The sequence below is a fragment of the Panicum hallii genome, chromosome 7 (assembly GCF_002211085.1).
Source record: "Panicum hallii strain FIL2 chromosome 7, PHallii_v3.1, whole genome shotgun sequence".
Lineage (NCBI taxonomy): Eukaryota > Viridiplantae > Streptophyta > Magnoliopsida > Poales > Poaceae > Panicum > Panicum hallii.
The window spans coordinates 44280130-44304464 of record NC_038048.1 but is presented as its reverse complement, the minus strand read 5'-3'; the positions used below and the strand labels follow the sequence as shown (position 1 = coordinate 44304464).

At 50.3% G+C, this 24335-nt stretch overlaps 4 protein-coding genes across 5 annotated transcripts; 3 read left to right on the top strand and 1 right to left on the bottom strand.

Moving 5' to 3' along the window:
• The first annotated feature begins 1412 nt into the window (after positions 1-1412).
• On the top strand, positions 1413-6840 carry LOC112901049 (peroxisome biogenesis protein 6). Of its 2 annotated transcripts, none has more exons than XM_025969869.1 (17): positions 1413-1747; positions 2301-2945; positions 3085-3328; positions 3428-3569; positions 3787-3970; positions 4062-4253; positions 4337-4609; positions 4713-4784; positions 4933-5019; positions 5144-5266; positions 5352-5462; positions 5563-5601; positions 5688-5809; positions 5893-6037; positions 6119-6202; positions 6290-6440; positions 6531-6840. In XM_025969869.1, exons 1-16 carry the CDS (start codon positions 1517-1519, stop codon positions 6377-6379), a joined length of 2784 nt encoding a protein of 927 aa, XP_025825654.1. In that variant the 5' UTR covers positions 1413-1516; the 3' UTR covers positions 6380-6440; positions 6531-6840. The 2 variants fall into 2 exon arrangements, with proteins under 2 accessions (XP_025825654.1, XP_025825653.1); XM_025969868.1 differs by having other exon boundaries at positions 6516-6840.
• Positions 6841-8617: 1777 nt separating this feature from the next.
• LOC112898835 (auxin-responsive protein SAUR71-like) lies at positions 8618-9265 on the bottom strand. Its single transcript, XM_025967136.1, has one exon. It carries the CDS (start codon positions 9148-9150, stop codon positions 8818-8820), a length of 333 nt encoding a protein of 110 aa, XP_025822921.1. The 5' UTR covers positions 9151-9265; the 3' UTR covers positions 8618-8817.
• Positions 9266-14682: 5417 nt separating this feature from the next.
• On the top strand, positions 14683-15392 carry LOC112898834 (auxin-responsive protein SAUR71-like). Its single transcript, XM_025967135.1, has one exon. It carries the CDS (start codon positions 14786-14788, stop codon positions 15149-15151), a length of 366 nt encoding a protein of 121 aa, XP_025822920.1. The 5' UTR covers positions 14683-14785; the 3' UTR covers positions 15152-15392.
• Positions 15393-17090: 1698 nt separating this feature from the next.
• LOC112898833 (multiple organellar RNA editing factor 3, mitochondrial) lies at positions 17091-19742 on the top strand. The gene is made up of 4 exons (XM_025967134.1): positions 17091-17552; positions 18832-18929; positions 19052-19117; positions 19300-19742. The coding sequence occupies exons 1-4, from the start codon at positions 17197-17199 to the stop codon at positions 19539-19541; spliced, it is 762 nt and encodes a 253-aa protein (XP_025822919.1). The 5' UTR covers positions 17091-17196; the 3' UTR covers positions 19542-19742.
• Positions 19743-24335: the final 4593 nt, after the last annotated feature.

Here is a 24335-nt window from a genome sequence, read left to right as displayed (position 1 = left end):
CAGCGGCAACAGGAGTTGATGCTACGATCATGCATGATGCCGCCGACCCGAGCCCCGGCCGGTGAGCCGAGCGAGCCAGTCTCCGGAGATGGAGAGTTAGTAGGGGTCGTGTCGCAACCGTGGGCGCGTGCGTGCTATGCTGCGCGGCGCGGCGGAAGCCCGAGCCGTCGGCGAACCGCATTGATGGCGGCAACAGAGACCGTCGAGGGACGGACGGCGACGGGAGTTAAGGAGCAGGTGTTCATGCGATGCCATGCAACAGCCGCGTCCGCAGCGGCAGCGGAGGCCCGGCTCGGCTCCTCCTCCGTCGGCGGATGGACAGACGGCCGGACGGACCCGTGCCAGGGACGGAACATGAACTGGGAGGCAGCAGTTAATGGCGCCGGTGACCGTCCACCCGCATTCACGACGACGTCCCTGTCGGGTTTAGGTGCGTCCACGCCGCTCGTGCTGCCTTCGCCTTGCCGTCTCGCTCCCCCGCACGCCTGCCTGGCTGCCTCCGGATTCCATCGCAGGGACGGCGGAGTACGTGGACTAATCATGTGTTGTTTCTTCTTCTCGGATCAGCATTCGGCTGCTGAAATCGTACTGTACTTTCAGAGTTTCAGTTCGGCTCCGGATGCGGAAATCGCTTGGTTTGGCTCGTCAGCGCTGTCGGCGGATGCATCGAGGCATGAGGCGGCAGCATTTTCGCGTGCTGGTGGTCGTTCTGGGAGGGACAGTCGGACGGACAGGCGAGGCGAGAGATGGTTGCCTCTCGTTTTCCGCTGCCGCTGCAGGGAGTTGGGAGATACGAGGAGCTGCCACACAGCGCATGCCGAAATACGGAGGGAGACGCGTGCTGTGTTGGAGTCCGCGAGGGCCCAGCATTCACCTGCACGGGCAAGCGGTAGTGGGCTAGTGGCCTGTCAGACGATCTGTTCAGCTCCGGCTCTCCCTATTGGGCTTGGGCCGGCAAGCTCCGTGAGTTCTACATGGGCTGGGCTGGGCTGGGATGCATCGTGTCGGGGTGACGATCCTCAGATATTTGGGCTCCTTTCACAAACAAACGAACAAACCTGAAATTTGGGCTCCTTCCATCATATTCGCTTCAAATTCTTTTCTATTTGTTTTCCGCGTCTAAATTCGAGTGACGAGCAGTTAGCTCCAATCCGCAACCTCTGCAACTGCTTTTGTCCTACAAACTTACGCAGCTCGTTCCAGTAGTGGCAAATTCTTTGTTACAATCTGCGGACATGAGACGTTGCAAATTCTACAACAACCAAGATTCAAAACTTACCAAATCGGATCAAATTCATCGGCCGAGCATTAATAACACATCAAATTCTCTGAAGTCTGAACTTGGCTGTGCAGCTACGGCTTCCTCTTCCTGGAGACTCCCAAGTCCCCAACCGTCTAGCCCAACCTTTTCTGCTCGGTTTGTTCAGGACTTCCAAGTCAAGTGGTCTCTCTCCTTTCTGCTTCCACCTCCCGGGGCCCGGCGCGGCCGCAGCAGGCCAGCAACAGCCCGGCAGCCATGGTGGAGAGGCGGCAGCGGAGGAAGCCGCTGGTGCTCGCCTCCACGCAGGCGCTCCTCGACTCGCTGCCGGGGGACCGCCCGCCTCCGGCGCCGCAGGAGCCGGTGCGCCTCCGCGCCGGCGTCCTCCGCTTCCCCTCCGGGGGCGGCGCCGAGTTCGGGGAGCTCGCATCCTTCGTCGCCCTCCCCGCGCCTGCGCTCCGGAGGCTCGCGGTCGTCACCGGCACGCCTGTACGTCCCGCCTGTTTCAACTCGGGCCAGGACCCAATTGTTCGTTGCGAATTTGCATAGTTCGTGCTGCAAAATTCGATCCGTTAGGGGCTTCGTTGAGGAAACTACGCTTGCTGCTTTCAGGAGGAAAATCGGGTCTCGTGGAATTTGGTTGCTCATAGAACTAGAGGGATGAATTGGATGCAATTGGTGGTAGACTGCTAGATAGTCAAAATGGGCTCCAATAATTGATAACTACTGAATAATGAACATGACTTCTAGATCACGGATACTACAAAACCTGACCATTCTGAGCGTGCATTTGTATGTCAAATTTAACTGATACAACCGCTGTGCAACCATTTGAACTACTGTATTTCTCTTCTGTTGAATAGGTTTAGAGCATTGCAGCTGCAAAAATTAACTATTGTGGTCATATCCCATATGTTTACATTCTGACCAATGGTTTAGCAAGTTGATCTCTGATATAATATATGGTAGATGGTGGATTGGTTCTGTGTAGGATTATCAACTGTTGATATTAGTGAAATAATATGCAGCTATTGATCTGCAGGTGCTTGTCAAGAATGCTGACAATAATGTCGGGAGGATTGTTAAAGCAATATTACTTGATCACCCATCCCTTGATGTGTCTGGGACAGAACAGACTGATCTTGTGCCCTCTGCCTCTTGTCATGGTCATGCCATGGGCATCTTACCTTTCCGCCCGTTTACTGCTACTGGTTTTGCATCTGTGGATGAAGATATTGCTTATGCCAGCCCACTTTTGGCATTCAACTTGGGATTGCATGTTTCTTGTCTCAAGCTTCTTATCCAAAGAGGAGGGGAGCCTTTCAAGTTTTGTTCTCGATCTGAAGAGCTTCATGCTGCTTCCAGTGCTGGGAGTGATCTTTCCCTTCACCTAGACCTTCTTTCATGCCCTCAAGTTCCTAAATATGCTTCGCATTTACGGGTTTCTGTTGTGAGAATTCCTGAATGTGGTGTGCTTGCATCTTTAAAGATAAATTCATCCATTGGGGGAAGTGACTACCAAGACATGGTGGATCAAGCTTTGAACGAGTACTTTAAGTTTGATAGGTTCCTAGCAAGAGGGGATGTATTTTGCATACGGAACAATTGGAATTGTGGCGTGAGCTCCTGTCTGGCATGCAATAGGCAGGATGATAATCTGCATCCTCGTAATATGATCTACTTTAAGGTAAATTACCTATTTTTCATACTTCAAAAACACTATAATCCATAAATACATCCGATGATATTGAACTCTTACCTTACAGTTAGATGCATTACTCATAATTGTATAAGAGTTTTGATTTGTTACTATTTTAATTTGCTAGGTGACCAGCATGGAACCATCAGATGAACCTATTCTTCGTGTTAATTGCAATGAGACAGCCCTTGTGCTTGGGGGAGCTGCTTCTGCTGCAATTCCCCCTTACTCCTTCTTTGCTGCCTCTGGTGATTCACTTCCTTTGCATGGTGAAATAGTGGAGCATTTAGCCTCTATCATTGCCCCAACATTATGCCCTTCAGATATCTTACCAAAAATCAAGTTCTCCACTTTTATATACGGCCCTTCAGGTTAGTGCACTTCAGTGATAATTTGATTAAATTTATCTCTAAAGATTACTAATCAATTTTCAATTGAACCTGTGTCCCCAAAAAATGGTTGGTTAACAGGATGCGGAAAGCGCACAGTGGTGAGGCATGTTGCTAACCATCTTGGTCTGCACGTGGTTGAGTGTAGCTGTCATGATCTGATGACTTCGTCAGAAAGTGGGGCACCTGCTGCACTTGCAACTGCCTTCAAAGAATCTCAGAAGTACCTACCTTTTTTCTTTTTTTGAAAGAAGTACCTACCTTTTTCTGTCTTTCCCCTTATTGTTCTCTGTTGTTGAAACTTATTCCTGTTTTCAGTTATGAAAATACCATACTCTTTGTTTTTTATTTCTTATGTGGAATACATTATGTTTATTGACTTTCATGTGGTTTATTTATCTCTTTGACATTTATTTTGTTGAATAACTTTCTATGTGAAGGTATTCCCCTTGTATAATACTTCTTCGCCACTTTGATGCGATTGGGAATGCATCCTCCAATGAGGGCCCAGAATCTGAGCAATCTGGGATTGCGTCAAACATTGAATCTGTTATCAAGCAGTACACTGGACAACGTTGGTTTGCTAAGGACTCGATGCCAGGAAGAGATGTAAATGGGAGCTCAGTAAGTCTTGGTTCCTCTTTCTATTAACAAGATATAATGATATAAGGCCGTCTATACATCAGATTCCTTATTATAGGGTTGTCTCTTGCAGTATCCCGTGGAACCTGAACATGTAAGCTCTCTTCAGATTATACTAGTTGCAACTGCGGACAGTTCTGAAGGAATGCAACAATCAATTAGGCGATGTTTCCGCCATGAGATTGACATGAAGACTATGAATGAAGAGCAGAGGAAGAAACTGATATCTGAGACACTTCAAGGCATTGCAACAGTTGCTGATGAGGTGCCTTTTAGTCATTTTTCAGCCCAAAACCTTTTTCCCTCCACTTGCAATGCATCTCCTGCTTATGCATTTTCACTTTTCAGAGTATTGATGACAAGTTTGTAAAAGACTTAGCAGCGCAAACGTCAGGATTCATGCCGAGGGACATACTTGCACTGATTGCAGATGCTGGTGTGTCTTTCGCACATAAAATTGCAGCAGAGAAAGATAGCAAAGGAATTAGTCATCATGAGGAGATCCTTCCAGAAAGCTCTTCTGCCACTCAAAATGAGGAAAAACATTTCTGCAAAGAAGACATTCTGTCTTCCTTGGAACGAGCTAAGAAAAGGAATCGTGCTGCACTGGGCACACCCAAAGTAAACATTTTAATTCTAGCTTTCAGGGCCATCAGTAGATAGCCCATGAATTATATATAGCGATTTTACCTTGATTCCTCTGATCACCTTATTTGGTTTTTAGGTTCCCAATGTCAAATGGGAGGATGTTGGTGGGCTAGAGGAAGTGAAAAAGGTTATTCTAGATACTATTCAGGTAAATTGACTTTGATTCAGGTGTAAATATCAACGACATCAATATTACTCGTTCCTATGTATGAAAATGAGATTTGTCTACAGTAGTTTCGGCACTCCTGGCTTGCCAATTTTAGGGGATATTGACCTTTTTTTACCTGATATTTCAGTTGCCTCTGATGTACAAACACCTTTTTTCTTCTAAATTGCGGAAGCGATCAGGTGTCCTGCTTTATGGACCTCCAGGAACAGGGAAGGTAGGTTTAAAGGGTTTCGTCCTTAAATTGAATTGATTTTTTTTAATTTTACCTACCAATAGACAAGTGCTTTCAAAGGCACTACGGTAGGGGTCGCTAAAATGATTATTACTTGGACTTTTAGACCTTATTGGCGAAAGCAGTAGCTACTGAATGCTCCTTGAACTTTCTTAGCGTGAAAGGTCCAGAACTGATAAACATGTATGTTGGAGAATCAGAGAAGAATGTTCGGGACATTTTCGAGAAGGTATGAAAAATTACACAGCCATATAATTATCGTAAAAATGCATAGATTTTATTTTATTTTTCCAATTTTTAATTGTTAATCCCAGGCTAGATCTGCACGCCCATGTGTCATTTTCTTTGATGAGCTTGATTCCCTAGCTCCAGCACGAGGATCCTCGGCAGATTCTGGTGGTGTTATGGACAGAGTTGTTTCCCAGGTATAATTAACTTCCTTCCTGAGTTGGCGCCACTGTTCCTCATAAATTTTCTGTTGAAAATGCTGTTTTGTCTCACTTCCCATTTTTTCGTGTTTACCAGTTACTTGTGGAGATAGATGGGTTGAGCGATAACAGCCAGGTTGTTTCCTCCACCATGCTATGCTTGCTTTTACCTTCCATGAAGGACGCTTGACATGAAGGGATGTTTTCCTAAATTGTTTGTAGGACCTTTTCATTATTGGGGCTACCAATAGGCCTGACCTTCTTGATTCTGCTCTTCTTCGCCCTGGACGGTTTGATAAGCTTCTCTATGTTGGTGTAAATACTGATGCATCATACAGGGAAAGGTTGTTAGTTGTTACCAGTAGTTTTCAATTTGTCTATTTCAGTTTCGTGGAAATTGTGATCTCAGTTTAATTGGTATATGCAGGATCCTTAAAGCACAGACGCGCAAATATAAGCTCCACAATAATGTTTCTCTCTTGTCAGTTGCTCAGCGTTGTCCTCCAAACTTTACCGGTGCCGATATTTATGCTCTGTGTGCAGATGCATGGTTTCATGCAGCAAAAAGATCCGTTAGTGTTTCTGCTCCCTTGCTTTGTCGCATTGGATTTTTCTTATCTTTGCTCTGTTGAACTTACATGTGGTATTTTCAGGTTAAAACATTTGAAATTGATCCTTCAAGAAATAATGATGCCAGCGCTGAAGAGGTCATTGTTGAGATTGATGATTTTATGACGGTAAAACTCTGAACCATTTTGAGTAAGCATGGTAATATTTGTGGTTGCATGTTTGGAAATAAAAAAAACGTTGTTGTTACTACACAGGTGTTAGGAGATATATCACCATCACTATCACTGGAGGAGCTTCAGAATTACGAGCAGTTGAGGCAGAAGATTGAAGGGCCTTCTAGATGATGACGTTAGCAGTAATATTTTATTTCTCATTGATGATTTTATCCCACCAGAGACACTCAAGGTTCGGAGTCTTAAACTGCTAAAATTTCCAAAACTTCCGTCTCTTAATTATAATATTTTCATTTTTCAATTGCAGTGCTTGTTTTGACAGATGGTGCCATGACCATGACGATAAGTGCCCACCGCTGATGAATGTGGACATTTTTTTCTAGTTCCACCACCATGTGCCGGATTTATCCAGTTACATCTGTATCGGCTAATTTGTATATTGCATTACATCAGCTTCATTTTTTAAAGAGAGGTTGCCTTCTTATGTATCTAGGTTTTAATGAGATGCTTGAGTAGATTTTACCAAATGATATGAATCAATTTTGCACAATTGCATTTGAAACTGCGCTCTGTACTTAAGAGAAGACAGTGCACAGTTTCATTTGTCCGAATATTATCGATCTCCAAAACAAGTGGTTACCTTACAAGTTACAAAGGCTGGTCTACGCTGAATCAGCCAAAAAAAATTTTTGAAACATTTTGCCTGGGAAGCGCCCTGCCGGTGGCTGCCATTTCTTGCAGTGATGTTAATGACTTGTTCTTGCTTTGCTTGTGATTTGAATGCCGAGCACTGAAATAACCTTCTTTCTCATGATCACGACACAAGTACACGGCTTGGCAAAGAGGGTGTCGTGTAACTCGGGGTCTTTTTTGTGTGTGAAGTTTGAAGGAAACCATCTGAATGTTCAAGCTGCTGGCAGCTGTTTTAGATAATCATCACAGCATGACTGGTACTGTCTCCCCCAACTGAAAACGACCCGTTCAGATCAGGCTCTCGAATCTCGCTGGAAAAAAGGAAAACAAAAGGTGAATAACTATCGATGCGTTTGTCCCCTATGCAATCTGGCTGTGTCTAGACATTGTGATGGGACGTTTCAGGTATTGAACCACCACTCATCCTGCCGGCACATCAAACTCGAGTCAGCTCGTCAAGTCAATTCTTTTTTAAAAAAGAAAGAAAGAAAAAAACGTTGTCCAGTGACCTCATCCTCAGTGACTTGCGAGCATCTTGGGTTGACAATTATGCAAGCCAAGCTCCACTACCTCATGCAAGCGTGTGAACAGCCAGAACGCCCGGGCTGTCTCGTCAACGCCCGGGGCCGGCGCGACCGAGACCGGGCACGTCCAATCATCGCGCGCGTCTCGTAAACGCCGGCGCCAATCATTCGTCGGAGCGGCCAGGAACGGTGCCAATGATTATTGATTAATTACTGACGCCAAGTATGAATTTTAGTGGTTGCCTCGCCACGGCGACCGGGGGAGTAGCCGTCGTGTCGTCGCCGCACGGCGACCTCCCTCCCCCCCTTCCCCCGGCCGCCGGCTCACACATGCTGACATGCGTCATGAATCCATTCATGCGCTAATCGAACCACGTGCTAGCCCCTGATGCTCCGATGGAGACCGTCAGCCAGCGATTACAATACGCTCCTGTTGATCCTGGGATCCTCGGATGTGCTCGTTTAGTTGTGGCGACGTTGAAGCTTGAAGCAGCCTTGTGTATTGCGCAGCTCCATGCCGTCAGCGATGGCGATGCATGCATTGCCTAGCGCGTACCGCTACTACTTTCTCTTTCGTTTTCTTTGGAAACGAGTACTGCTACTACTAGGATCAGATAAGCATAGGGCGTGCGTGCGTGAGGGTGTCGATCAGTCCCGACCCTGCGAAAGGTCCGCGCTTCTCACACGGCCGGCGCTTACGTCGTCAAGACGTCAACCAACGGCCCCGCCGAGCGAGAGCATGCGGACGCCGGCGTCGCGGCGCGCGGCGGCCAAATCATCACGCGTCAGCCTCCGAGCCCGGCCTCCGCGCGCTGGAAACCAGCCGGCGTGCGGCGGCGGCGGCGGCGGCCGCGGTCCAGTCTGTTGTTGCGTGCGGAGAAACCATCCTGGGAAATGGGGGAACTGGCGAATCTCGTCGGCCGGCGCAGAGGCAGAGACGGCAACGAGGCCGAATTTATGAACGATGCAGTCCGCACGGAACCAGAAGCGTTTCAAACGATCCATCCGAACTCACGCACGGGAGGATGGGAGTCAGGGAGTGGATTGATCGGCAGCTTTCGGTTGACGACGACAGGCAAACTGTTCCCAGTTTGAACACACTTGCTGCAAGCTCATCCTAGAAGAACGGAAAAGGTCTACCGCTAAAGCATCGTTGAGAAAACTGTTACCAATATGAACACTTGCTTGGAAGTTGGAAGTTCATCATCATCGTCTAAAATAGTAAGTAAAATGAGAAGCACTCACTCATGCTTGTTTGCATCCTGGCCTAGGCCTACTCTCCTTGTCTCTATGTAAGTGAGGTTGTTTTGATCACTGTACAGGCCAGTCGACGGCACGAGCCACATATATACACCACGTACACATGCCGCGCGCGTGCGCACGACTCAGCCTCTACCGCCGCCTGGTGGTGCACCGGTGGCTGTCGGCGGCGACGGCGCGCCGGAACTCGTCGGCGGCGCAGGGGATCCGCAGCACGCCCTTCTGGGCGTACCCGAACTCCCGCTCCGCCATCTCCAGCAGCGCCCGCACGCACGGCTGCGCCAGCGCCCGCACCTCCACCACCACCCGCTCCTCCGGCTCCTCCTCCCCGCCCACCACCACCGCCACGCACCCCCGCGGCACGCACCCTCCCCCGCCGCCGCCCTCCTGCTGGATCAGCCGCTCCCGCATCTCCTCGCTGCGGTCTCTGCCGGAGCCGCCGCAGCTCTTCCGCTTCCAGTTCATGCCTGCCCTGCCGGCCGGCCGCCGGAGAGGGACGAGCACGGTCGACCGGACTGTGTCGCCGGTGGATGGCGAGCTGTCCGCCGGTCGGCGAGAGGAATAATGTCGATCGCCTGGCGAGCGCTCGCAGCAGGATGTGTGCCACCGATTCGAGGGTATATATAGGGGGTGAAGGGTCAACGTGTGTGGCGATAGGAATGTCAGGCGATCGGGACATCACGCACGCTCGTGTCGTCCAACTCGAACTCTTGACCCGTGTTTCGTTTCGTTGACAGGGGAAGGAAACAGGCCTCTGACCGGCCGGTCGGGTCCGCATGCACCCGGTTTCTTGGCAACTAGGAGGGATAGTAGTTTAGTAGTATTATATATATATATCCTCGAAAAGGAGAAGGGAAAAAAAAGGTAAACCAACCGGGAGGTTCGGCTGAGCCGGGTCGAACGGAGACAGACCGGATGGGTCAGCCCGGCCGGCAGAAAAGGTTGACGTGGGTCAGGGCAGGCAGCCGCCCAGATGCAGCCGTGAACGTGAGCCGAATGCAAAACTTCAAACACCTAGTAGTTTTATATTGCGAGAGAAACCGGCGATTCTGACCCGGTCCAGGTTCATCGCGGCCTATCAGCAGAGAGAGAGAGAGAGAGGGAGGGAGGGAGGGAGAGCAATTTGTTGCCAAAGAATCAAGGGAATCGAATCGATCTTGAACTAAAGTAAAGCCCACATTTTGCGAAGGAGCACGTGAATCGACCAGCAACTTTTTCACGGCGACGGGAAATTCTGCAGGTTCCATTCTCCTTCTGCATTCTCGGCCGCGAGCAGGCCGTATCTCTCTTTCCTTGCTTCTCTTTCTGTACGCCGGCGATCGCATTCGCTCTGATCAAATCCCTTGTCGATTCAAACTTTTACGGCGACGCCCGGATCCGGAGCGTCAGGTATTTCCAGATCGCAACGACGAGACCAGATGGCGCGTGCCGGAAACAAGCAACTCATCGATCTCCCTCGACGACGCCACCCGAATCTTGAGTTCCCGCTTCTGAGTGGTGACCGGCCGGCCGGCTGCATTCTGAGAGTGTCTGCCCGACCTCGAGTGTGAATCCTTTCCAAATCCCAACGATCAGCCGCCGCGGATTCTATGCCGATCAGCAGGTGATTTCAGCATGTCCCCCGCCGGATTCAGCGATTGAATCCTAAATCTCCTTTCCGTTCAAATAGCAAGTCTGGAAATTTTCATCACCTAGAGGCTAGCTAGAGTAGAAAAAGGAAAAAAAATGTCAAGCAAAGATCTTCCGTCTGACGAGAGAAACGTCTTTCTGAATCTGTCTACTCGATTCAGCGTCCAGGTTCGCTCGTCTTTCTGAACTCTGGCAACCGGATTCCCTCCGCATTCCCCTTCCCGCCGATTCAAACTTTCACGCCGACGCTCGAGCGTCGAGCCTTTCCAAATCCCAACGACGAGAACGAGACCAAATAAAGCAAGCAAGTCATCGAACTTTCACCACAATGCCTAGATCTTCCTGTGCAGCCGTGCGTTCTGAAAATCGTCCGCACGACTCGACCTGCAGTGCAGTTTCCCTTCTATTTCTGAATGTTGGCTGGCCGCCGCCGGCGGCCGGATTCGCTCCGCGTTCTCCTTTCAGATTCAAGGTTCCATTCACGGCGACGCCCAGATCTCGAATTCTCGAATGTGAACTGTGAAGCCTTTCCAAATCCCGACGATTAGGCGCCGCGGGTTCTTTGCCGATGGACAGTTTTCTCTTCTGTTTCCGCACGTCGCCTGCCGGATTTAGTAACTGAATCCAAAGTCTCCTTTTGATTCAACGAGCAGCTCTTGAAATTTTCACCTCGAGATAAAAAGGAAGGCGTGAAGCAAGATCTTCTCGTCCGACGAAAGCATTGAAATCTACCCGGACCGCGACACCCGACTGAAACCAGGGAAATTCCATCATCTTCTTCTCGTCGAGTAAGTTAACGTGTTTTCTACCTTCATCGGCAAAATAAAACAAAAAAAGAAAGAAGAGGAGCAAATGTCTTTTTCTTCGAGAAGGGAAACAGCCAGAGCGCGCTGGATCACGGAGAGGAGGGGAATCTGGAGGAACTCTGACACGGACAGCCAGTCTCGATCAGCAGCTGGCCAGGCGAGACCACTGCTGCTACGCGCAGCAGCCAAGCCAGCTGAGGCCGCGCCGGCGGGCTCTGGAGTGAGCGTCCAAGCGTGGACTACCTCCCTTTCAACCCCTTTGAAATCCGTGGCAGCGCAGGCCGGGATAATTGACTTGAGGACCGCGTCGTGACCTGAGGGTTGACCTTGAGCCCGTAGTGTCAGCAACGGCGGCATCCATTCATGCATGCGAGAAGGCTCTCGAGCAGGACGACGATGGCTTGAAGACGATGGCCCTGACGACAAGCGCAAGTGGAGAGTGTGTGCTGTTGCGTGATGTAGAGAGGCGCTGGGTTTCTCTAATTCTCTTCCCCGTGTGGTGGAAATTTGTGCTCATCAGACATTCCACATTTTCAGATGCGACGTTTTTCTTGTTCAGGCTTCGGCTAGTGACTGCAGGAGTAGGAAGAAAGGACAATCTCATTTCAACAGGGCTTGGCAGCTGCTTATCTGGCCCAACCACCGTCGACGATGGGCCGTAGGTGGGATGCTGTATGTGCCCATGAGAGAATTCTCTGGGTTGGGCTGAGCCCATCCATGCTAACCCGGGGATCTCTCTCCCTCTCTTTATTTATTATCCAGCAGTTCTTCTTCCTTCGGACCGAGTTCGGCTCTGCGTCTGCGGCCTCTCTCTCTCTCTCTCTCTCTCTCTCTCTCTCTCTCTCTCTCTCTCTCTCTCTCTCTCTCTCTCTTGCTGTCGAGTTCGGTAGCATTCACGCCCATGCCTTGCAGCAGGTAGCCCGCAGCTGCCGCACTCGGTCGTCCAGAGAGAGACTCCAAACAGAACCCACAGCATTTTCTGTTCGGACCGGCACACCGCACCAACCAAACCAAACATTTTCTATTTATTTATCTATTTATTATCCCCCATCATGGAGGCTTGACCAAGCTCTCCAGGGTAGCAAGTACAAGCACTCCCTCCCTCCACCCCCACGAGCAGCAGCATGTGACGTGATCCCAAACTAACCCAATCTGACCCACCCCGGCCGCCGCCTTCCATCGCCCGGCCGGTACGGACTACGGAGGGAGAGGGCCGTACGGCACCCGGCCCTTTTTCCCCGGCCGAGCGCCGGGCAAGGCGGGTCGCCCGCACGCCCGCATCCCTCCTCCCTCCCGCGCCTCCCTCGTTGCCGGGCCACACGGCCTTGGCGTTCCCCCGTACCGTACCGTACGGACGGCGCGCGGAATCGGGTGGGCTTTAGCTCAGCTTTGTCTCGCACATGGCGTCGCCGTCTCAGAGCATGCGGCAGGTAACGCATGCTCCCCACGAGCCGTGTGGTTCGCGTGGCCGTGCGTACGGCCGGGCGCCTTTCGTGTACGGAACCGCTTTCGTTTGCTGCTCCTGCTCCCTCGTGAGCTGTCAATGGTTTGATCGGGTTTGGTTCGTCAGAGGAGCAGGATGATAGCGCACGATAAGGCTCACGGTTAGCGGTGGCGTGTGGTCCCGGGCTGGCGGAAACTTGTGCATGCAGGAGGCATTAGCGTTGGCATCCACGAACCGAGGGTGTCATGTCACTCTGTCTGCCCGTTTGTTTTATTTGTGCCTGCTGGTGATCTGACTGCGTGGCCTAGGCTGGCCTGGCCTCTGTGGTGGGTACAACCACACTGTGTGTTCAAAGCGTTAGGCGTGTGGGCTCCGAAAGTACGAGAATGCCCCCAACGAGCGACGCCGATGCGTCATCCACCGATCCTCTCCTCCGCGTTTCCAACAGTGCACGCAAAAGGTCTCCGCCGCCCCTCCCCTCAACTGCATTGGGCTGGATTGGTACAGGATCCACTGCCGAGTTACTTGTAAAGAACATGTATGCATACTCCGAAGTACACTACGTAGATTTGTAGACAAGAGCATGCAGGCCGGGGATACATACGCATACATTGTAATGGTGATATTTTAAAAACCTACCAAGACTATGTGTAATTATGTGTATCCGCCGTGACTCGTCGTATCATATAAACCATTTAAATACAACGGGCAACTGAAATCTAGATTCTAGAAACAGAGCTTGTGCATACAAGAACGTTAGTACAAGATAGAAAAAAAATTGAAAACTAGAAATATATTTTGACAATAAATAGTATTTTTATCGAGCAACACACCGCTGCTATTGCTAGGACGAAATAACAGCCGTTGGATCGATCTTATAAGTGCTTTAGTGGCATGATAAGCACTATAGCTACCATGAAGTGGGACGCCCTATAGCGATGTCTAATAGTGTAACGCCTTTACCAATAAATACCAATGCATGTGATGAACAAGGACCGTTCTAATTAAACATCTATAAATTCGGAGCCTTTCTCCCACCCACACCCTCTAAAAAAATCGCCGTGGAAAAAAATCTACACTGAATCTCTACGACAAGGACTCAAAAAAAAAACTCACGAACCTCAACCAAAAAGAACCCCACCGGAGAAAAAATTGAGAGCACCAACAAAAAGTAGCAGTTCTCCCTCCGCGAACAGGGACACGCTTGACGCTACGTGCGACGAGACGTCGCCCATGTCGGCAACGCTTTCCATGCCCGCCCCCATGTCTGTACTTGCCGCGACCTCCACATTCACTTCACCCACTGGCAGCCTGGCCGTCCGGCACTGCCGCTTGACGAGGGGGGAGAGAGAGAAAAAGAGCGGGTGGGCCCGGCGGAAAGGACGGAAAGCAACGGGTAACGCACGGTCGGGCGGGCCCACTTGCCGTACCCACCGCCCCCTTCCGTGGTTACGGAACCGTACATGGGCCGCGTACGGAAGCACCCCCACCAACAGCGACGGCTCCGACGCGGGGACCGGGGCTCACGTGCCGTCGCCCTCGCGCGACGCAGACGCCACCATTCCGGCGACGGCAACGCCCTAACCGTCTCGCGGTGTCGCTCCCTCCCTGCTGTGCCTCGGCGGCGAGCGCGCATGTGGGGTGCGGCGCGGGACGGCAGGACACGTGTGCTCGTGGCTCTTCGGGTGTGTGACTGGCGAGTCGACCACATGTTCGAGTCCCCGTCTCGGGCGAGCCGCGACCCACGTCGGCCGTGCCGTCGAACCAGCCACGCGACCCGGTCACGTCGGGATGCCGACGCCGCCGGAGGCTCGGAGCGCACGCTCTCGCGGCGTCGTGTCGGCCGGCGGGCGCCGCGCCGCACGACCTGCCGTGCTCAGGCCGGCGCACACGATCCCACCACTCACTCACCACCCCCATCTCTCTCTCTCTCCTCGCGCCTCGGGTACTCGCCGTGGTCCTACTCGTACACTACCCCTGCCGTCCCACCTCCACGTGGGGCCACGCACATGCCTGCCCCACCTGTCGGTGCCACCGGCCCCGGCATCCGTCTATATAGCGGACGCCTGAACGCACGCCCCCGCCGTCCTTGCCTCCCCTTCGCAGCGCCCAGCTCGGCTGCTCCTGCTCCGGCATTGCAACCTGACTCCCCCGCCTCGATCTCCACCGTCGCCGCGCGCGCGCGCCCGTGAGGCCGTGGGCGAGCCGCGGGGCCTGGCCCATGACGATGAAGGGGCTGCTCCGGTGCGTGTCGACGGGGGCGTGCAGGGTGGCGCCGGGTGCCGTGGCGGAGCCGTCGCCGGCGTGGCACGGGGCCGGGGGGAAGGTGCCGGCGGGGCACGTGCCGGTGGAGGTCGGCGCCGAGGGGGAGGAGACGGAGCGGTTCGTCGTCCCCGCCGAGCTGCTGGGGCGCCCGCCCATCGCCGAGCTGCTCCGCCGCGCCGCGCAGGAGTACGGCTACGCGCGCCGGGGCCCCCTGCGCATCCCCTGCCCCGCGGCCGCGTTCCGCCGCCTCCTCCGCGCGCTCGCCGGGGCCCGCGCCGGCGACGGTGGGCTCGCGGTCGCCTACCTCACCGTGGTCGTCTGAGATCCTCCTCCTCCTCCTAGCGTAGCGGGGTAGCGGTTCGATTTCCCTGAGGCGTGTGCTGTGCAGGCGTGTGCTGTCAGTGTTCTTGCTCCTCTAGAGGTTCCATTTGCTTCTTCTCTTCTCTCCTTTTTTGTGTAATAATATGTATGTAAATATGTAAATCCGTATCGAAGATATGTTCATTCGATATACTTGTAGCATAAATCTTCGCCCTTCACCTGCAAAAAAAAAAACTTCGCCCTTCTCCGTTCATCTTTGAGTGGACTGATCTGTTCATCTACAGGCTTGTGTTGTGAGATGAGGAATCCACTCGATCTGCTACTCTGAAAGTCTTTGATTCGATCTCTTTTTTTCTGTCAGTTTCTAGTTTTGGCTCGAATATTTCAGATCGACGACCAAAAAGTCCAACTTCCCAGCAGCAAGCAATGCAAATCTGTCCCATATCTGTGGGCAAACATACATCTTCAGGCTCCAGCCACTCCATATATATACACATATATATAATGCAAAAGTGATCGTTCTATACGGTTTAACCACATTGTGATTCTTATTTCTCTCCCCTATGATATTTGACTCCTTTGGGAAGATATTTTCAGCTCCTGCTTTCAATTTGGCGCACTTGCTGCCATGTTGCTCCCAACCACTCCTCCAGGACGAAATAAAGAGCACCCACAGAATTCCAGCTATATTTTCTGTCTTAAAGACCTCTCCCTCGTTCTCCTTGCACACGAAAATTCGATGCTTTCGCAAAAAAAAAACCAAACAAATAAGAAAACACTGATGCTCCTTCGCCAAATTCAGAGAACAGAATTCCAAGTGGCCCGTTCGTTTCTGCGCATACAAAATTCCCAAAAGCGAGGGGGAGAGAATAACGGGGCTAAAGCAGCAAGGGCAGGCGTGTGGAGGGCTGGAGGCGGTGAGACACTGAGACTGGAATGGAATCGGGAGCAGAAAAATGGAGGACGCTCAGCCCTCCTCGTCGCTGCCGGTGATCAGTAATCAAACAGCAACTGATCGTACGTTTTAGTTTGTGGCAATCATATGCAGGCCTGCTTGTTGAGATGGAATCGAGCGCGGATATATATGAACTTATGAACAGCCATCCAAAGTGAAAGTGGAAGTGGAAAGGGGTAGCTGCGAATTCGGATGGAGCACGATTCAAGACGGCGCTTTAGGATCGGCTTTCTTTTCGTTTTTGCCTGACAAAACTGCTGCTTTTGGGAGATGGGAAATAGAAGACACCTGTTCGTTTCTGGCAAGTGACAGGTTTCGCAATTCCCCCGGAAAAGCGTGGCTCCGAGAGCAGTTTTGCATCTTGATTGGTTATATCATTATATGTGCTGCTCCAGCTTTGCTGAAAAGCTAGTGTTTGGGCAAAACTCATAGTAGACGAGTAGACCGTATCGTATCCGTGCAGGTTCATCCGTCTGGAGGAGCTGCCCACCAGGGACAGGGAGGCAGCTAGCGTACTACTCGGTAACACTGTTGTCACTGCATGACTGATAGGATGATAGCCTGCCTTGCAAGCTGCTTGTTGCAACTTGCAAATGTGTGAAAGGAGGACAAAGCTGAATACTGCTGGGTGTGCTTGGTTCAGCAAACCAGGCAAACGCATAAGGCCGCTGCAGCATGCAGCCTTCCTGGGTTGGCTGTTACCAGCCTCCCTGGTGGGAAACTGCTCCACGCAGTCGTTCATAGTAAAGGGAACGTGTCAAACGACGCTTGCGCTCACCGGAGCCGGAGCGCGCCATCGTCGTTCACGGCTTCACGCCGGTCGCCGGATCGCCGAGGTCGAACGCGCGCGCGAGTCTGCTTGCTTGAGCTCTGCTGGGGGCCGGATTGCGCGAGGCTGCTTCCCCAGGCCAAAACCGTTTGGTTGGCCCAGCTCAGCCCATCTCATTCCATCCAGCCCACCTAATATTGCATTGCTGTCCATTCCGCACCCCTCCTCTCTCGCCCTCGCCCCGACGCCGCCTCCCAGCGCCGGCCCTCGCCGCCGTCTTCTCCACCGGCCCTCCGCACCGAGTCCCTTGCAGCCCCCAGCCATGGCGGCCGCATCGGCCACCCGCCGCGGCCTCACCGCGCTCCTCCTCTCCTCCTCCCGCGCGCTCCCCCGCCGCCTCGCCCCCCTCGCCGCCGCAGCTGCGTCAGCCCACCTCGCCCCGTGGGCGCTGCTCGCATCGCGCGGGGCCAAGACCGCGTCGTCCGGTGGGTCCGGGTACTCGCCGCTCAACGACCCCTCGCCGAACTGGAGCAACCGCCCGCCCAAGGAGACGATCCTCCTCGACGGCTGCGACTACGAGCACTGGCTCATCGTCATGGAGTTCCCCACCGACCCCAAGCCGACCGAGGAGGAGATGGTCGAGGCCTACGTCAAGACCCTCACAGCCGTCGTCGGAAGGTATGTGTGTACTGTGTGCGGGCGCTCGATGCATTTTGTGTGAATCACGTTGGACTAACTGAGCCCGTAAATATGCATTGTGTTGAATTGTGCAATCGCGTTGAATTAACTGAATCCGTAAATATTCTTGTCGTTCATTGTCTGATTGACATTAGGCTGGGAAAAGCCCTGCTAGTTGAATGTTCTACTGGTTAGTTACATTGTTAGGGAGCATGCACTTCATCCATTTTGGCATATGGAGATGTCTTGTCTAGTTTGTTGTAAATTTCTCTGTCCTTAACCGTCGTGACACTTTTCATGCCTGGAATCTTACAGCAGTGCCTTACACCTTGCTGTTAAAAGCATTGACCTCGTTGTTGGGCTTGGGCGTACGGCCTAATCAGCTTGACGCCCCTTTGCCTACATGTCAAATACAGCCTAGGCATGCTGCCTCATGCACTTCTGACTGCACTAGATAGCGTACCAGGTGATTAGACTATAGATCATTGTCAATGCAGCCTCCGTCTCCACTTGGTTGCAAGTTTTCCAACACTGTGAGGGTCATAAGTGTATAACCAGAAGCCTTCTTCTCTGTTGGCTTTCCTTCATGGACGTTTAGTATCGAGATTTTCGGTTTCATGCTCTAATGCTGAACCTGTGCTCGCAGCTCTTTGCTACTACAATGTCAGAGGTTGACCTTTCTTGTTGGTTGTTGGTTGATCTTTTAATTGATTGTGCTGAGTGCTGATGCTAGTCTCCTATCTGGCAATGCTACAGACATTCAGACTGCAACCGTCAGATCAGTTTTCTGGCAAACATGCAAATGTGAGATTGGTGTTGATAGATCTTGTGTACAGGTCGTGCGACTGATACCTGGATATTGGTTTTATCTGGCATTGATATCCGGACTATTTAATATGTTAAGATGCACTGAATCTTGACTATAACAATTTATTCACTAGTTTGTGGAGCTTTGGTTTTTTTGGGTGTCATCCTGGATTGTGGGAGCCCAGCTTTGGTTCTTTTCAGGCTGTTTAACATGCATTCATGTTGATGTGTTTCTTCTTCAATAAATTACGACTTGTTGTCATCTGCCTGCTAAGAGGTTATTTTTAATGGCTATAAGAGTATATTCTGGCTCCTTCTTTCTTTGTGATTTATGTATACTCTTGTCAACACACTGCCATGGACTGATAATAAGTCATGATTATTGAACACACTTGTACCCTAAAGGTGTATATGTATACTCCCTTACATGTCGTCCCAGAGCTGAAATGTTGATTGCAATCCTGTTTTGCAGTGAGGAGGAAGCGAAGAAAAAAATCTACTCAGTGTGCACTACAACATATACAGGATTTGGTGCATTAATTTCAGAGGAGTTATCGTACAAAGTTAAAGGTGAAATTTCAATTGCTCTGATTTATTTTTGAAAAGCTCAAACGCTCTATTTTGAAGTAAGATTATTTTGCATAATGAAGTTTGAACCAATTTTTTTTTTCTGATTTTGCTACTGTTTGAAGGATTGCCGGGAGTTCTGTGGGTGTTACCTGATTCATATCTGGATGTTCCTAACAAGGATTACGGAGGTTGGTAATTATTGTTTCTTACTTCAGTGAAATTTCATTGGTTGTTCTGGGTCCAGCCTGATCGCGCTGCTCTACGCTTTTACTGTCTTGCGCAACATTCATCCTACAAGTGAGGTGTCATCTTGTCCTAAACTGTGTGGGTCACTATTGGCCTGTGCTAAGATTAAGTTACCACTTTGCAGGTGATCTATTCATAGATGGCAAGGTCATACACAGACCTCAGTTCCGATTTACCGAGAGGCAGCAGGTACGGAGTAGACCTCGTCCTCGCTACGACAGGCGACGGGAGACTGCGCAAGTTGAGCGAAGAGAAACAATGCAAAGAGGCCCTTCGACGCAGCAGCAGAGGCCACCATTTCCACAGGAGGCCGTTCAGAATCCGCAGCAAGGCTATGAAACCATGCCACCAGTAGTAGGAAAGTAAACTTCGTCTAAACTTTAGGCTTGAATTTGTCTTTGTTAATACAGTGTATTTCTGCCAGACCTTTTTCGAGCTAAATCTCACGTGTAACTTAATGTCACTTTGCTGGACACCAAGTAATTTTTTTTTTACCCTTGTAGCCCAATTTTTGGTTCCTGAGAGTTTTAATTTGACAGTGTCCGGAGAAGAACCTCCTCTGTATCACTCGTCACACGCAAATATGTCGTTTGTGCTTGCCGTTGCTGGCCTCATGCATACCACAATCTCCTAGCTTGCTACAACTGTTCAGACCTTTTGCTTTCTTGGGTTTACCGTGTGAAGTTGGCGTGATGGACGACCTCAGCCCAACACCGACGAGAGGAGACGCGCCTGCTGGCATCAGCTTCCCTGAACGGCAGCTAGAGCTTGCTTAGGAACCGTCAGCCTGAACATTTCGACGAACAGTGATGCCGCATTGGAAATTCAACAGAATAGCTGGTAAGATTGGGAAGATTAAACCCTCGCGGATCGTATATAAGCCCAACGTCAGGAGTTGGGGAAAAGTGTGGTGTTTCCAACTAGTGCATGCGTATGATCATAGTCTTGGTACTGAACTGCAACTGCGAAGCATGGCCTCCATCAAGCTGTCTCTAGCAGCCGTTGTTGCCCTCTTGTTCGGTCGGATTTCACATGCCTTATCTTTTATCTTTTCAAAAAAAATCCATCGTAACAACATGAACTCTGAATTTTTCTGTTCTTGCGGGTTCTGAATCAGGGCTTGTGGTAGCCGGGGCGGTCGGCAAGCACGAGTGCGGGTTCCACTGCGTGGACGGGTCCCGGGCAGCGGTTCCACGGTTGCAACTGCGCGTGCGGGCCGTCGGATGGCCGGGTCTGCGTCGTCCACAACCCCGACGGCTCCGCCGTCGAGGACTGCCCAAAATGAACGACGATCCCATCCATGTAGTCTGCTGGTCCAGTTTCGTGTGTTGGATGCGCGGCTTGTTCGGGTGATGAATGACCTCTTCTACTGTGTTCTACCAAAATATTGGAGCTACTACTTGCTAGTTATATTAATTGTAATGAACGCCTACGTTCATCAGTTTGTAAAGGATCGGCAGATATAAAAAAGATGCATTTCAACTCCCAAGGAAACACGGGCCGGGACACGTATACTATGGTTAGAAGCATCTGCAGTAGCTCTGTACAAAGTTTAGTAAACAAGTCCTAGCAGGCCCAAACGGCCCGTGTTTTCTTGATTTATTCACAACTAAACTATGATGGGCTTAGTGCAACCGATGCCCGTCAAGCGATTTGTTTGGCCCAACGAGCCCAACTCACGCACTACTTATTACTGGAGTATATACGCGATGTAAACCGGTAGAAAACAAAATAATAAGAAAAGAAATCCAAGGGGAGGGGAAGGAGAGGACACAAATATTAGGAGTCACACGTGTGACTGGCAGTCAAACCATCACACAGTTTATTTAAAAAAATCATCACACAGGCGGAACATTTTATTTTATATCGCTGGAATAATTTTCCAGCAAAAAAATCGTTCTGCGTTAAAAAGATATTCCGAAAAAGATTATTCAAGTGAGATCTTGATTTGAAGATTTCATCGTAAGGAACACAATAGTGCAGTCGGATATTAATTTGGATATACATTTTTGAAAAATATAATCGTATGATATTTTAACTGCTAGTCACACGTGTAACTCCTAGTAGCCCCTGGAGAGAAGACGAAGGAGATAAACGGAGATGGAACGTCTCATGGGTCCTGCCCACAATGGCCCGGTTTATATAGGAAGGAGAGAGCACAGGAGCCTCCTATATGGCTTGCTGAAGATGGATAAGCCATCCATCTTCCAGCCTATTAGGCCCACGAGCCTCCCACCCCCTGCTGCCTCCTTCGCTGTCCCGGCAGACAGCGCCGCTCTCCGTCCACCCGCCGCTGGCGCATCCCCACCCTCCCCTATCTGGCCCGATATCAAGCCCCTCCCCCCCCCCCCACACCACGGCGACCTAGCCCAACCGCTGGCAATCACCACCCCTGCAGGCGGCCCTCCTTGTTGCCTACCCACCTACCATCGCCTATCGCCAATCGATTTCTACCCCTATCTTCTCTTCTAACGCCGGCGAGTATTGGAGCCTCGGTGCCCAAGCAATCTCGGCAACCCTAACCCCGCCGCCAGCCTCAACCACCATCCCGACCGCTGGCGACCTCGTCGGCAGTCGCTCCCCCATCTACTGCCCGTCTATGTGCATCTCCGACCTGGAACTCTAACCTGATGACCATGGCTGGCGGCGCGGGCGGTAACGGTGCACGCCGAGAGGAAGAGGAGAAGAGCAGGAAGGAGATCGTACTGCCCACGCGGACTACAAATCTCAAACATTGGCCGCAAGCGCTGGGCGCTGCTCTCCACGTCGCCGCGGCCCGCTCGGCCTTCGGGCACCGATGACGACGTGGAGCACGTGTTGGATCGGCGGGCCGCACATACAGCTGGTACGTACACGTACGTGTTCCTATCCAAAATTGATTCGTTAAATATGGTACGTACATATGTTGTACATTATATTCGTTAACTATATGCATTTTCTTAATAGGAATTGATTCAAAATATGGCATTGATTTAGGGCCCTTATATTAGGCCTTATCCTGTTAATTCCCTCCCGAGAGAATTACTAATTTTCTTACTAGCTAGTTGTCTTAATATATCCCTTCTCAGTCTCTACCAAACCAAACAGCTAAACAGGTAGGGTTCTGCTGAGTAACTACGGCCGTGTTTGGTTTAGCGTACGCGACCTGCGTTTGCGTTCGGAACGTCAAAGCCGAACCAAAGACCCTGAAACGCAACCTAGCGTTTAGTAACGCACCTGCTTTTTTACGTTCAGAAAAAAACAGAATTACTAATTTTCATTTCACCACTCAGAGGAAAAGAGCACTGCTTGGAGGATTTATTTGCAGTCGATTTTTAAGAGCTGAGCGAGATATGCTACAATGCAAGCTTGGGCATTTTTGATCTCCGATCCACACAGCACAAGCAATGCACCTAACTGCAAATCAAAGGTCGTGTAATCGTATGGTTGTGGGTATGTGCGCCGCGTATCTGCTTAGTGTGACATTCCGGCCCAATAAGGATGAATTTGAGCCCACTAGTAGCCCAAGTGTGAGTGACATGGCATGTGTGGGGAGTTGTCCCACCTTGCTAGTTAAGGGTGAGTCTCACCAACATATAAACCCAAGTGCCCAAGTGCATTTCAACCCCCGGGTTAACCCTTTTACGCGAAGCGAGGACGAAAACGTAAGCAGGGTTGGTGTGAGTGCGTGTTTTACTCAACGTACGAGTAGAAGTGAACCATATTTGGAACTGGGGCGTTGCACTTAGCGAACGGACAAAGATTTTCTTTGAGTTGGAGCGAGATTATTATTGCATAAATATATATGACAAACGCCGATCAATAAGCTTAGGCTGGGTTTCTTTTTCAAAATTCGGCTCTCTCTCTGTCTCTCTCTCTCTCTCAAACAGCCGCACGCAGCTGACCGGGGACAGCTGACGGCGAACCGGCGGGTCGCAAAGGCGTATGGGCTTTGGTGGGCCGGAATGATGAGAATAAGCGAAGGAGGAGGGATGAGGAACAGAAGGCGGCTCAGCACCGCGTGCTGCTCTACCGCCGCTTCTCTCTCTCTCTCTCGCCTGAATCAGATATCAGATAGATAGTAGCTACGCTTCCATTGCTATGCTATTAAAATTGTATGGAATCTACATTTTGTGTGATTCTGCTATGGTTGTTGATACGTTTTAATAAAGTGTTTCAAAATTTACAAGTTAGATACGCTTTTAAACAGGTATTGATATGTTTTAATAAAACACTTAAAGTCAGTATCTAGATACGTTATTAGATAGTGTTAACATGTCTTAAGAAAGCGCATCAAAAACTTGCTGTTGATGCCCACATCAGCTTCCAAGTAGAAGTGCTTATACATATGCTTCTAGATACAATTTTTTAACATGTATCAAACAATAAAGAAATTAGAGTGGCGTTTTTAAAAAATGTTGAAAAACAACAACCTGTCCTTCGAACCTGCAACCTCTGGATAAAAAAAGCACCTTGCATACCAACTAAGAAGCACCATTAGGTGTGTGTTCCTTTATATATTATAATATATGCCTGTCCAGCACAGTAACAAGAAATCTATGCATCGAGTCTTCCTCCTCTCTCCGATGTACTGTATTCGTGAATTATGACTGATGTTGCTCCCCTCGTGGGTGCGGAGGTCCGCTCCCATGATCCTGTCTTAATTCTTCAATGCCTTGGCAGCATCTGTGGCGGAATAAAGATCAGGATCGTGCATAGTGGCAGCAAAGAGGAGTTGGAGACATTGAAATTGAAATCGAGTCCATGGTTGTCACTTGGATCAAGGCGTAGACATTAAAAAAAATAAAAATGATACTAGTAATCATAAATTGGTTGTTGCACAGTGGTTAGTTGGCTTCAATGCTAGTTGGGAGAACCAGGTTCGAATCCTTCTTTTTCATGTTTATTTTTATGAACACGAAGATCCCGCATGCGTATCTACAAAGGGTCTTATATTTTTTAGACACGTTTGAAAACTCATCTCTACAAATCTTGATACGATCTATGCGGAGACGCTCCAGATACATTTGCTAAAACATATCTACACTCCACTACAGATAAAATAAAGCGTAGCTATCCCCAAATTAAAGCGTATCGACAAGGGTTTTCTCTAGTAGTCTAGCGCCATCGTCGCCGCCTCAGCGGCTCGGCCAGCGACTTCCTCTTTCTTTCCTTTTTCTT

Bases quoted from the DNA above. Each gene is read 5' to 3' on its own strand.
- LOC112901049 (XM_025969869.1), top strand. From the start codon at position 1,517: ATGGTGGAGAGGCGGCAGCGGAGGAAGCCGCTGGTGCTCGCCTCCACG. The intron at 5,267-5,351 runs GTATGAAAAATT...TGTTAATCCCAG, and splicing joins TTCGGGACATTTTCGAGAAG to GCTAGATCTGCACGCCCATG. The intron at 5,602-5,687 runs GTTGTTTCCTCC...AATTGTTTGTAG, and splicing joins GGTTGAGCGATAACAGCCAG to GACCTTTTCATTATTGGGGC.
- LOC112898835 (XM_025967136.1), bottom strand. From the start codon at position 9,150: ATGAACTGGAAGCGGAAGAGCTGCGGCGGCTCCGGCAGAGACCGCAGC.
- LOC112898834 (XM_025967135.1), top strand. From the start codon at position 14,786: ATGACGATGAAGGGGCTGCTCCGGTGCGTGTCGACGGGGGCGTGCAGG.
- LOC112898833 (XM_025967134.1), top strand. From the start codon at position 17,197: ATGGCGGCCGCATCGGCCACCCGCCGCGGCCTCACCGCGCTCCTCCTC. The intron at 17,553-18,831 runs GTATGTGTGTAC...CCTGTTTTGCAG, and splicing joins CTCACAGCCGTCGTCGGAAG to TGAGGAGGAAGCGAAGAAAA. The intron at 18,930-19,051 runs GTGAAATTTCAA...TACTGTTTGAAG, and splicing joins GTTATCGTACAAAGTTAAAG to GATTGCCGGGAGTTCTGTGG.